This window comes from Artemia sp. Qi Xiang Cuo, chromosome 8, assembly GCF_049724085.1.
Source record: "Artemia sp. Qi Xiang Cuo chromosome 8, ASM4972408v1, whole genome shotgun sequence".
Taxonomy (NCBI): Eukaryota; Metazoa; Arthropoda; class Branchiopoda; order Anostraca; family Artemiidae; genus Artemia; species Artemia sp. Qi Xiang Cuo.
The window spans coordinates 12404927-12418843 of NC_142801.1; the positions used below are offsets into that span (position 1 = coordinate 12404927).

The 13917-nt window shown below is 36.5% G+C and overlaps 1 protein-coding gene across 1 annotated transcript in view; it reads right to left on the reverse strand.

Annotated features, from left to right (window-relative positions):
- Positions 1–13917, reverse strand: part of LOC148949170 (calcitonin receptor-like) — a 68853-nt gene that overhangs the window by 20212 nt on the left and 34724 nt on the right. The window contains exon 3 of the mRNA XM_089092854.1: positions 4176–4261. Coding sequence (XP_088948980.1) covers positions 4176–4261 — 86 coding nt within the window. The remainder of the gene's footprint in view (positions 1–4175; positions 4262–13917) is intronic.

The following is a 13917-nucleotide window of genomic DNA, read 5'->3' on the forward strand; positions in this document are numbered from 1 at the left end:
ACATATAGGCTATTAACTTTATACTGGGATTTTTTTTTTTTTAACAAAATTTTCACATACCTCGCTATTCTTCTGTTATTTTTTAGTAGCCACATACATAGAAAGAATTGTTTCCTGACTTGCAACTGTCCAAATACTTTAGCCCCTCCCCCTTATTTGCAAATATATAGCCCAGATTATATATTTCCCATATATTCTGTCACTTGTCTTTGTCTTGTCTCGCGCTAATACGAAAAAAACTAACGAAGAAACCAATTTCTTCTCGAGTTCTACACAGCGTAAACTTGAGTGAGTGGCCCACAATACACAAGTACCAAAAATCCTTCCCCCTACGGAAACTAAAAACTAAAACTCCAACAAAATACCGGGGGGGGGGGGTATTCACCAGGGGTGGGGTATTTTCCGCGAGGGGTATTTTCCACTGGCGTGAGGGGAAATACCCCCTCGGGTTTTAATGATATTTATGGCTATTATAAAGTGATGTTGCCTATGATATTGCTTATATGTCCTTTTGAAAACCTGCATGCATACAGTTTTTTCGTTTAATTGAAACTCCTCCTAAACGTTCCCTAAAAGTTTCACCTTAATTACCTTAGCGTCATTAGTTATAGTAACTGTAGTGGTAGTATTAAAAAGTAAAAAAGTATACTTCTGGTGCCTTCTTCCTAGATGAAAACCCCCCGCAATCTACCCTTAAAGGTCTAACTTAATAGTATAAGTTGTTTTTCAGATATTGCTTTGTCACCTTTTCAAAAGCCCACATGCTCATAGTTTGTTTTTATTTAGTTCAACATCAGCCTAAATATTCCTTGAAAGCTTCACCTTAATACCATTAGCTTGCGCAGTAGCAGTATGCGCATAGCACCTTTGGTTTCTTCAACATCCCTTTCAACACACGCTGAAAGTTTCAGCTTAATAGCATCAATCGTTCCTATTCCCTCCCCCCCCCCCGGAAAATACCCCCGGAAAATAGCACCCCCGTGGAAAATGCCCTCCGTGGAAAATACCCCCTTGGAAAATACCCCTCCCCTCCTCCGGTAAATACCCCCGGAAAATACCCCCCCCCACGTGGAAAAGAAGGCTTTACAAATCTGAGAATTTTATTTGAGTTTAATTCTCTAATTTCCGTAGGGGGAAGGAGTTTTGGTACTTGTGCATTATGGATCACTCACTCAAGTTTACGCTGTGTAAAAATTGAGAACAAACCGGTTTCTTCGTTAGTTTTTTTCAGCTTAGCGTGAGACAAGACAAAGACAAGTGACTAAAAAAAGATAATAAAAAAAATCCTAGTACAAAGTAAATGAAATGTTTCATTTAAGTGTTTTTTCCAAGTGTTAAGTGTTTTTTTTTTCAATGAACGCATTTTCAAGTATTAAGCACTATTATTAGGTTAATGTAGTGTTTCATTTAAGTGTTTTATGATGATCGCTGATCAAAGTTTCTGTTATTTGTGCCTTTCATTTATGTTATTTTACTGTGTTCATGGCCGTATATTTGGCTTTAAAATACACTTATCTATATATCTATCTAAAATGCAAAATAATTGTACCAAACACATTTTGCATGCCAACCCGCTATACTTTACCCCCCCCCCGTAATCTACAAATGTATAGCCCGAATTTACTTCTAAAGTAACAAAGAAACTATCGAAAAAATCTGTTTGTTCTCGGATTTTACACAGCGTAAACTTGAGTGAGTGGCACATAATACACAAGTACCAAAATTCCTTCCCCCTATGGAAATTAAAAAAATTAGACTCAAATAAATCTCTCAAGTTTGGAAAGCCTTATTTTCCACGGAGGGGCATTTTCCAGGGGGATATTCTGCGAAGGGGGGGTATATTCCGGAGGTTATTTTCCACGGGAAGGGGGGGTATTTTCTGGGGGATATTTTTCGGGGGTGGGGTATTTTCCACTGGGGGTATTTTCCGGGGGTATTTTCTGGGGAGGATAATCACTGGGGGAGGGGGATAAATGCCTAAAAACCTATCAGTATACCTTAGAAGACGTTTTTTTTTGCAAATGTGTCAGAAGTGTTAATATATTAGATACGACTTTTAGACGTAACAGCGAAAATGTAATTTAGAGAATGTTATAATTAAATTTTTTTTTTTACACTGGCTGATTAGAATTTGCTCTTATAGTTATTTCTTATCTATAGCATCTAAAAGGATAAAAGTACGCGCCCGGTAAAGTAAGACAGAAAGGGTGGAGGAGTTGGGCCTTCAGGCAGTTTTTCGTGATTCTGAAAAAACCTGATGTTCATTACATATTTTGTTGGTCTTACCAAATACACAAAATAAAAAAATGTTACCAAATAAATAATATAAAAAATAATAGCGGATCTTAATATTATGCTTCAATGACACAAAGCTTCAATAATTCTCTCGTTCATGTACACCCTTTCACCATAATATTACGAGGAGTTGAACTTGACCAGAAACTGTTCCACTTTGTTCTCAAAACCACCCCTTTCAAACATTTTCTACCATTGGATAATAAGGGGATTACCATAATTCAGGCCCTTGCCTTAATTTATGCTTCCGAACGGTGTTCCCTAAGATTCAAATCTTCTATGAATAGCATTGAGGAGTGGTTGTAGACCTTTTTATTATAAATTACCCTTTTACAGATGTCACGTTAAGCCACATCCCCTCTTTAAACTTACTCCTGTCTATGATATTCTTCTTATTTTAGTTGAGAAGTTATATTATATGATACGATGTGCTCAGCACTAGAGTACATTGGCCATAAACACAAAAAAGACAATAAAATAAAAGGAACAATCACAAAAAACTCGACCCCCCACTATGCATGTACTTGTCTTTTTCAAACCCCCTTCCCTTATCCTGCTGACTCTCCTCTCAGTGATGTATATCCAAACAGGCATACTTTCCCACATTCTTAATATCCAATAGACGTTTTCTCTTTAGAATTTCAACCGTCCATTCGTTCCCTCTTATTAAATTACAGAAGTTTCTTCCCTCATCTCCTCCCAAGACCTTGCAATTGCGCCAAAGGTGCCTCATTACCTCCTCATCATTCCCACAAGTTGGAAAAAGATATGCACCGATCTGTGGTAAAACCCTCCCCAAATACTTTCTTGTTTGTTCAAGTGGCACATAATCATTTCTTACTAAAATAGAAAATTGTTCTTCTTCGTGTGATATGTGAAGGGATCTCTACTTTAGGAGAAACCTGGTTGTCAATTATACAAGCTGTATATATAAGTTTTGGTTATATTCAAATATACGACAGCTGCGACGCTATCGTTATGTCGCAGCAACAGCGAAAATGGTAAGGTTTAAAGCAAAATTTGCTTCGGAGATCTTCTGTGCTTTACAATTCCTAACTATTTCTTGATGATCCTAACTGATCAACGCAGTTTCAAACTCTTCCAATTAGATTCTTGTCTATTCTTTCCGAGACCAATTAACTGACACTATTTTGAAACTTTGGACTGCATCTTAATTGACTGAAGTATTAAGTATTACTGGAAAAACTTTTCCTTGTAGCAGAAAATAAGTGGGTGGAAATAATACAAGAGCCAGACGTCCTAATCCTTAGTAAAGGAAACTAAGAAATAACAGCAGTTTTAAAAGACTAGCAGTGAAGCCTCACGACGTGGATAAAAAAAGAAAAAAAAACCTTTGATTGTACTTATTGTGAAGATCAGAAAGAAATTTTTTTGTCCCCCCCACACAAGATTTGACGCCACATTGCGCTTCTTCTCCCCCCTCCCCGAAAAAAAGTCCTTGGAAGTTTCAGGTCAATACCCTAGCCGTGAGGTATAACAGGGAGGAATTAAGAAAAATATAACTTTCGAAATACTCAGTAACGCACAGAAAATATCCCCCTCCCATTAAATCTAATTGTTCATCCGTCTACATATGCAAAGTCTAGCATCGAGTTTCTTATCTACAAATGCAACCCAAAAAGTAGTATATTTTACTTTTACAAATGGAAAAAAAAGCTAATGCCAGGCTAGAACGTATGACCCTGAGATTATATACTCTTCAATCGAGGCTCGCAGGGCTTGCCATTGGTTTTACACATTTGACTTGTTAACATACGCAACAAGTTACGTTTAAATGGGTTTTCTAGAGTTACAGATACCTACTAGTTATATAAAGATGCAGGCAACACATAAAGGAAATGGCAGGCAACACATCTTACCTATATTGACTAGGCTCATCAGCTTGTGTGTTTCGAAGCTTCCGAATTAAAATTCGTATTATGTTTACTAGAAACGAAAAATTGACCTGAAAATAATAGAAAATAGTTTGGAATCATTTATTGTACTTTTTACGATTGGAGCATTACAATAAAGAGTAAAAAAGACCCGCCCCCCAAAGAAAATGCTAAGAACTGTTCAGGTACGTAAAAAAAGGGAAATGCTATAGGAGTTTACACGCCCGAGAACCTCAAGATTTTATGGTTTCTCACACTGACCGCATAATTCATAATAGTTCCCTACATTTTTACGATTTGTGTCCTCCTCACCTTTGAACGTGTAAAAATCACTAAAAATGATTAAGTTATTGATGTTAGCAGTAACTTTGTAACCAATAATTACCCAAGAATGGTCCTGATATGAACCCAAGAATCTGTACGAGCAAGGGAGCGTGAATTCTAAAAATGGTAAAGCAAGAAAATTAAAATAATATGGAGTTACTGGAACTTACACGGCGAGCGGTAAAATCTTGAGATGTCAGGAGAAGGGGGGCGAGGGCTGTTTTACCACATTCGTGTAACTGCAATTGTTTTTTTTAAAGCTTTAATCCACAGAGCCTAAAAACCATTTATCCATGCCTAATTAATTCTTCCTTAATTAACTAGGCATGATCTATAGAAATCCGTACCGTACGTTTCCCCAGTGAATAACCTTTTTTTTTTAAAATTTAATAGCACTATTAATCATTTTTTAATTTTTTTGCTACTTTGCATTACTTAAAAAAATGAATTTTCAAAAGTTACCCCCCTGCTACTTAGTTAAGACTATTTTTATGATCCGAATCCATACTCAGGGATGTGGTCACAAACTTTCCATACTTGAAACGCTTGATTTTTGTAATCGACTGGGCAAAGGCTTTTGGCTTAGAATTATAATCTTAAGAAAACAAAGTTTTTCGGATGAAAGTAAAGAACGAAATTGAAACTTAAAACGACCAAAAATTGCTGTCTCTTAGTCCATGCAACACATATTTGAAAAACGGTTTAAAAAAAACTGGCTTGTGAAATTTCCCTATATTTGGATAATTCTGAAAAACTAGGACTTTACTGAAAACACATAACCGAAAAAATTCTTAGACAGCCTGCAGAAAATAAAACAAATTTTTAAAACTCTCAGTAATATGTTAACGGCTATGAATCCAATAAATATTACTACACAATCCAAATTATAAATTGTTTACTGACTAACAGAGCTGCCTTCTGCAAGATCATTTAATAATTTTAATGAAAGATATTTAAAGATTTTCCTTTCTTTATTTACTTCCTTACTTTATTTACTTCCCACATTCCTTTAAATCTTTATTTCAACACATATCGTATCTTCGAGAAAAAATGGGGCATTCTATTCACTTTGGTGGTACCGAAAAATTTGCCTAGGGCAACCCTGCTAATCAAATAGTTCGTGGTAACGAACTGTAAGTAAGGAGCGATCCGACTTAATAATGACCGAACTAAAAAAGGGGATTCTGAAACCAAGAGATACATCAAAAGAATCAGGTTTTAATACTGATTTCAAATATATAAGTTTCATCAAGTTTACTCCTACCCACAAAGAAACGTCACAAAGAAAATTTAGCTGATTTTCGAAAAAAAGGCGGAAAGACCCCCTAAAAGCTATAGAACCTTAATGAAAATCACACCATCAGATTCAGCGTATCAGAGAATCCTACTGTAGAGGTTTCAAGCTCCTATCTGCAAAAATCTGGAATTTTGTATTTTTTGCCAGAAGAAAAATGACGGATGTGTGTTTATTTGTTTGTTCCCAGGGGTGATCGTACCCACCCAGTGTTCCTAGAATATCGTGGGAGGGCTCATTCGAACGGAAATTAAAAGTTTTAGTGCCCTTTTTAAGTGAGCAAAAAATGGAGGGCAATTAGGCACCCTCCCACACTCATTTGTTTCCCAAAGTCACCCAATAAAAATTTTGAGATAACCATTTTGTTCAGGTTGGTCGAAAATATAATAAATATGTCTTTTAGGATGACTTAATCCCCCAAAGTCCCCGGACGGAGGGCTGAAAGTTATGAACTTAACCCAATGTTTACATTTAGTATTGGTTATTGGGAAGTATACAGACGTTTTCAAGTTTTTTTTTCTGGTAGGGGGGGGGGGGGGTTATGTGGGAGGATCTTTCCATGGAGGAAGTTTTAATGGGGGAAGGGACATTGCTATGAAGGGGGAGGCGGATTTACCAGCATTATTTAAAAAACGATCAGAAATTAAATGAAAAAATAAACAAGTTTTTCAACTGAAAGTAAGGAGCAATATCAAAACTTAAAACGAACAGAAAATATTAATTATATGATTGGGTTCGCCTCCTAGTCAATACCTCGCTCTTTAAGCCAAAGAGTTTTTAGTATTTTCATAAGAGCTATTTATTCTAATTAACGGCCTTTGTGATTAAGGGGTTGTTTTTGAAAAATTGGAACAAAATTCGAACTTTAGCGTAAAGAGCGAGGTATTGACTAGGGGGCGAACCGCCTAATATACGTATTAAAGATATATAGATATTGAAGTTTTTTACGTAAGTTAATTCTTAAGTTACGTATATTTATTACTAATAAAAACGTTCGTAAATTAAAGTAAACAGCTTTCAAGAAAGCCATTTAACCAAATAAAAGTAAAATTAATTTGCAATTTTCTTTTAATTATTCATGTGCGGTGAGCAAAAATGAAAACCTCCATTAATTCAAAAACAATCAAAAATTAAATAAAAAAACAAGTTTTTTTTAACTAAAAGTAAAGAGCAATATTAAAACTTAGAGCGAACGGAAATTATTCCGTATATGAAAGGTGCTGTTCCCTCCTCAACGCCTCGCTCTTTACGCTAAAGTTTTATTGTTTTAAAAAATAGAGTTGTGAGAAAGAATCTAACTTTAGCGTAAAGAGCGAGGCGTTGAGGAGGGGACAGCCCCTTTCATATACGGAATAATTTCTGTTCGCTTTAAGTTTTAATGTTTCTCCTTAATTTCAGTTAAAAACAACTTTTTTTTAAATTTAATATTACTTAGAATGAAAATGAATATTTGAAATATCCCTGGATTTCTGACAACGAACTTTGTTTACTTACTGAAAAAGGTATTTTATGGTGAAGTTCACTTTCACTTCCCCCATCATCTGGAAGACCAAACATATAATGGGCTAAATTTTGTAATACTAAAAAAAAAAAAAAAAAAAAAACACTGCTTTTATGGCAAAAAAGAATTTTGAAATGACAGTTGTTTACAGGTCTTTCCCCGACCAAAAAAAAAAACAGTTCCTGTTTCTCTGTCTAGTAACATGCATTATTAGAACTCACTACCATTTTCATAAGTTTGCATTCTTTTGGATCCCAAAACTCAATCTTGCCCCCTTCCCCCTTGGAATAGGATGATTTGTTTTTAAATGACGTATTATGTGTACACAAATTTTAAACAATCCTATGAAGATACTTTCAGATTCGCCATAAAAATCAACTTTGAAAACCGTTTCTTGCACGACCAGGGGTACAAAAGGAAGGGGGACCAATGTATACATGCAATTATTCCAATATTCATGGCGCCAGGTACTTCAAAGTATTTGATATGCCGCTATTCATTTACCTCTTTCAATGGCCTCGAGGTTTTAATTGTCTATTGAACCTTCTTTTGAAGGTGTCAACAGAGGGATTTGCAGGGATAATATCCCCAGGAAGATCGTTCCAGATAGAAGTGCAACACCGGATGCAGCTGTTCCTCAAGTACTCGGTTTTCGGCGTATCCTCCCTTAGATAACTGGACCGAGCTGTGTGTCTTCGTGTCTGCCTTGTCGGCTGGACAAAGGGGGGCACAATTCGAGAGAGCTCGTCTGAGGGAAGCGAATTCATGTACTCGTAGAAAACAGCCATCGACGCTACATCAAACCTTTCATTTAGAGGCTGGAGCAATTCATGTGTAGAGGCGCAGCCTGCCTTTTTTGCCCTATTCTGGATCTTCTGAAGTGGTGCCAACGGCGTTTTCGGAGCACCAACATATAGCGGGCATCCATATTCAGCTATGGGTCTGATGCAGGACTTGTAGAGTGGGATGATTGAGCTTGATGGAAGAAGGTTTTTGCAGCGAAGAGTAGCTCCCAGCTTTCTTGCACAGGAGGTTCTCACCCGATCAAGGTGGTTGTTCCAAGAGAGATCAGTGGAGAAATGAATCCCCAGTAGACGAAGCTCGTCGACTCTCTTTATGGCTTCATGTTTGAAGATGAAACTGGGGTGTTCACGTGGCACCTTTGATCGGGTAATTAGAAACTCCTTTGTATTCGATGCATTGAAGTTGATCCTCCATGCATCAGACCACTTTTCAATTTTCAATAGATCCATCTGTAGGGAAAGGGAGGCTTGTGTTGGGTTTTCGTGCTTAGGGACGGCTGAGTGTGTCGTGGTATCGTCGGCAAAGTGATGCAGAGGGTTTGCGAGGTAGTCTCCCATGTCGTTTATGTAGATAAGGAAGAGCGTAGGTCCCAAGACACTGCCCTGGGGTACCCCTGCTTTCACTGGAAATTCGCGGGAAATAAACCCGCCAAGAACAACCCGCAGTGAACGATCGGAAAGAAAGCTCTCAATCACTTTTAACAGACATCCACGAACACCATACACATAGAGTTTCTTTAGCAGGGCACGGTGCCATACTCTGTCAAAAGCTTTGGCAATGTCGAAGGATAGTACCCTGATGTCGTATCCCATTGCCAGTAGTTCTATCCACTCCTGATACTGGGCCACTAGGCAGTCTGATGTTGAGCGTTTCTGGCGGAATCCATATTGGCGATCACCTAGAAGGTCATTTGATTCCAGGTACTGATGGAGTGTTTTATTGGAGACGCTCTTGTAGACTTTGCCAACACAGGAGAGAAGGCTAATAGGCCTGTAGGAGCAATGGGTTCACTTTACTCAATAAATATTCTAGTGATTGGGTTTAATTTTTTGATTATGCTCGCATTGTTTCAGATAAAGTCAATTATCGGAAGCTCCTTCTTTCGTCTCCATTCCACAAAATTTAAAACACATTAAAACAACTATTATTTGTGCATAATGAAGTTATTGCAACAAAAAATAGTTCTAACAGATTTTTATTAGGATTTTCCTTGTTGTAACTTGCTTTCCTTGTTGTAATTTGTTTTTTTCCCAGACAAGTGACTGGACGGACAAAAAGAGGATTTTTGAAGGCTTAATACTCTTCAAAACATGAATATAATTTAGGATCCTAGTTACTTAACAGACACATGGCTTGTCTAAGACTATGTTTTGAAAGGAAATCGTGAGAGACATATTTGTTTAGTCCACATGACCCTAATATAATCTTGTCCCATTCTCAAGAAGTCTTCACGTCTATCCTTATATTAAACAGGGATCTATTTTATTTCTGAAAGGCAGCATTATAAGAAAAAAAAGTTTTGGAAGACGACACTTTGAATAAAAGGATTTATTTTTGAAGATAACAATATTATCATGAGAATTTACGCTGGAAGTAGCAGAAGATGAAATATCAACTCCCCCCTGGTTTTGGATGCTGTTTACCTTTGTGAAGCTGTCGCTAGAGTTTCACTCATAGCAGTCAGTTATGCGTATACAGTTATGTAAATGCGTATTTTAAAGTGGCAATTCTAAAAGTGTGGTTCTATAGCTATTTTCTAGAGTTCAATGAAATAAAAGTTAAAGAGACTAGGTCACTTTTCGTGGATAAAGGATGACATTATACAAAAAACTGTGCTTTTTACCATTCAGCCGAGACCAAACGAAAAGCAGGTCGTCCCTGACTGGGGTAAGAAGAAGTAACAAGGAAAGATTTAAAGGAAATTGGAACTTGATGAGGTGTAAAGAGTTTTGAATAGATGGGGGTGGAGGACAAGTGAGCACAGCTGTGCTGGCATCAGGTGGCTTGGTACTGTATTGAGTTGTTATTCGGGGTAGTAATAAATCCAAATTTTAAATTACAGCTATGTTCTAACCGCGCAACAAATGTTTCAAGCAAATTGTATCAGAAGTATAAGGCGCCCCCCCCTTTTCCAGAAATTCCGGATCCATTGATGTTAATAATCAATTTCAGGTGGCGAAATGGAGCAGAGGTTATTTCGAAATGGAGCACACTCATGTTATTTCAAGTTAGTTTTCTGTTTTTCTTTTTTTTCATGAAGAATTTTCTAAATTCCGAAATCCAAATATCTGCTTAAAAATGCTGTTTTAAAAAGTTCCAAATTTCTAGTTTAGACAGTTTAGCTATTTATTCAATAGCACTGTAGACAAACAGAGGATATATAAAAGTTGAACTACGGAAGTATTAAACAGAATTACTCCGACGCCGATAGGAAAAAATACCAGAATATGTAAGTTGTATTATTTTTATGAATTTTTAAAAGCAATCGAAATTACATTCTAGATTATAATAAAGATTTGATGCAATATGTGAAATGTATAAAGGGTTCTAATTAAGTGTCGTCTTAGCTAAATTTTGGCGAAAATAAATCCACCTTTACAGGGCCCTGTGAGTAGAAAAGCCCCTATTGACACGATCAGTACACCATATATAGGCATGTTTTTATGGTTTTTGTAACTGAGAATGAAAAAACAGGATTTTGCTCACTTTGAGGTATTTTCATGGTTGATTCTAATGGGGTCAATGACACCTCTTTCAAGGTCGATTTATTTGTTGTTTCCAAGTGTATTGTCTCCGGGGCGAAGTTTGCACATGTGCATTAACGGTGGGGAATGTATTGATTTATGACTTGAGGGGAAATGGATTTCCGAGAACTGCATTATATAATCGCTAGGGGGAATGTATTGATCCAGGACTCGACTAGGATGGTGTCAAGGTAATTTATTTGTTGTTTCCATGTGTAATGACACTGGGGGTGATTTACATAATCACTAGGGAATGTATTGATCTAGGGGATTTTATTTGTTGTTGTTGTTCGTCCAGGTGTAATGACACTGGGGGTGATTTACATAATCGATAGGGAATGTATTGATCTAGGGGAGTGAATTTCCGAGAACTTGATTTACATAATCGATGGGGGAATGTTTTGATACAGGACTCGGCTAGAACAAGTACAAACAGTACATAATTTATGCATGTTTTTATGGTTTTTGTCACTGAGAATAAAAAAACAGTACATAATTTATACAAGTTTTTATGGTTTTTGTCACTGAGAATAAAAAAAACAATACATAATTTATGCATGTTTTTATGGTTTTTGTCTCTGAGAATAAAAAAACAGGATTTTTCTCACTTTGATGTATTTTCATGGTTTATTAATGTCTAATGGGGTCAAGGTCGATTGATTTGTTGTTGTTGTTTGGCCAAGTGCAATGACTCCTGCGGTGATTTACATAATCGCTAGGTGGAATGTATTGATCTAGGGGAGTGAATTTCCGAGAACTTGATTTACATAATCACTGGGGAGAATGTTCTAATCCGATAACGGGAAACAGGATCAAGTGTCCCCTTCTAAGCCAATAAGGGAGCCGGTTACATAAGATGTCTTTCTCTAAGCCAATCAGAGAGTCGGTTACATATGGTTTACCATTATATCACAATTTGCCCTCGAGATCTCGTATATAATGGACATTCGTTGTGATTAAATATTCTGAAAGTTCCAAGACACAATGGATAGAGTATTGGTATATATTAATGAGCTAGAGGCCTTGGATACAGCGATTTACAATGTGAGTTCTGTTTAGTAAATGTTCATGTAAAATCATTTTACATAGTAGCCGCTCTAGAAAATTCAAATTCAGGTAACCCCCCTCCCACACACACGCAAAACAAACTCCATTATATATTGTTTATACTCGCTAGAAAGCTTAAAATATTTTCTTTTTTACCTTGTAAACCTAACTTCCCCCATCCACACCCCTCTCAGTTTATGACTTTAATTCTTCCATTGGAAATAATTCTGTTTTTGATAAATTTATTCATTCTGTAAGCCTATCTAAAAGTGACAGCCAACTTTCTGTCAATCCCTTAGCTATTAAGCCGCTAACTTGACAAACATTTCCGCAATGGTTTAATGTGCTAATAATTGCTGTCACCCCTTTAAAGTACATCCGCCCTCTAAATCCTTACGTTAACGGTTTAGCCAAAAGGTTTCACAGATCAAAATGGATTGTTTTTCCCGTCAAATTCAAAACAGTTTCACGCAGAAACAGATTGCAGTTTATTAAGCTTGTGGGCTCGCAACCTGTATGAAAGAGTGAAACGAGTTATTTCCCAAATTAATTGCTAACAATATTTATTTTAGGACATTGTGTAAAAGGGGGGGGGGGGTAGGGCAATACCTCAATTCTAACACCTTCATTATAAAGTAAAAACAAAGTGTTTCTTCGCGTGAAAAGTAAGGGGACGGGATTTCTATGAAAAAGAATACATAACTTTATTATGCGTAAATTGAATAGCATTTGATTTCTAAGCCTAATATATTTCTCGTAAAATTTTAATTTTTGCTTTACTGAAAAGGGGCCGTGATTTCTAAGAAAATGAATTCATAATTTTATTATGTGTAAATTGAATAGCATTTGATTTCTGAGTTTAGTAGCCTATGTTTCACGTAAATTTTTACTTTTTGCTGTACTGAAAATGCTGGGGAGGGGACTAGATGCTAAGAGGAAATTCAGGAAATATGTAGTTTTTAAGGGTGTGCAAGCTGTTTATGTTAAGGGAAACGTGCCAACTGATAAACTCTTACTAGAAAAATGTGATAAAAACATAGCATTATTCAATTTAGAAGACTTCAAATGTGAGAAATACTTGCATTCAGTACATGACACGGAAGATGAAGTTAGATATTTTGCTCAATGGGTACCGGAAAAGATACCTGACATGGAAAAATGCATCAGATATCCAAAGACCTAAACTCTTGCTCTTCCTCATATCAAATGGATTAAGCTTTTTTTAAAATATACCATTATGTATTTTTTCAAATGTTTAAATATCTTTAAGCAATAAATATCTTAAGCCTCAGCCGTTTTTATTCTTTAGAATAGTTCATCGCTATGAAAATTATACTTTCAGATTCAACATGCCAGGCAACACACTTTCAAGTTCACCATGTTGGAGAACCCTAAATAGTCACCCCTAAAAAGGTAAGTTAACCCAAAAAGGTTAAAGAATTTTTCTGAAATCACACTTTCAGATTCAGCATGCCAGGGAACACACTTTCAAGTTCACCATGTTGGGGAACCCTAAATAGTCACCCCTAAAAAGGTAAGTTAACCCTAAAGGTTAAAGAATTTTTCTGAAATCACACTTTCAGATTCAGTATGTCAGGGAACACACTTTCAAGTTCACCATGTTGGAGAACTCTAAATAGTCACCCTAAAAAGGTAAGTTAACCCTAAAAGGTTAAAGAATTTTTCTGAAATCACACTTTCAGATTCAGCATGTCAGGGAACACACGTTCAGGTTCAGCATGTAGGAGAACCCTAAATAGTCACCTCTAAAAAGGTAAGCTAACCCTAAAAGGTTAAAGAATTTTTCTGAAATCACACTTTCAGATTCGGCAGGTCAGCGAACACACGTTTAGGTTCAGCATGTAGGAGAACCCTAAATAGTCACCTCTAAAAAGGTAAGCTAACCCTAAAAGGTTAAAGAATTTTTCTGGAATCACACTTTCAGATTCAGCATGTCAGGGAACACACGTTCAGTTTCAGCATGTAGGAGAACCCCAAATACTCATCCCTAAA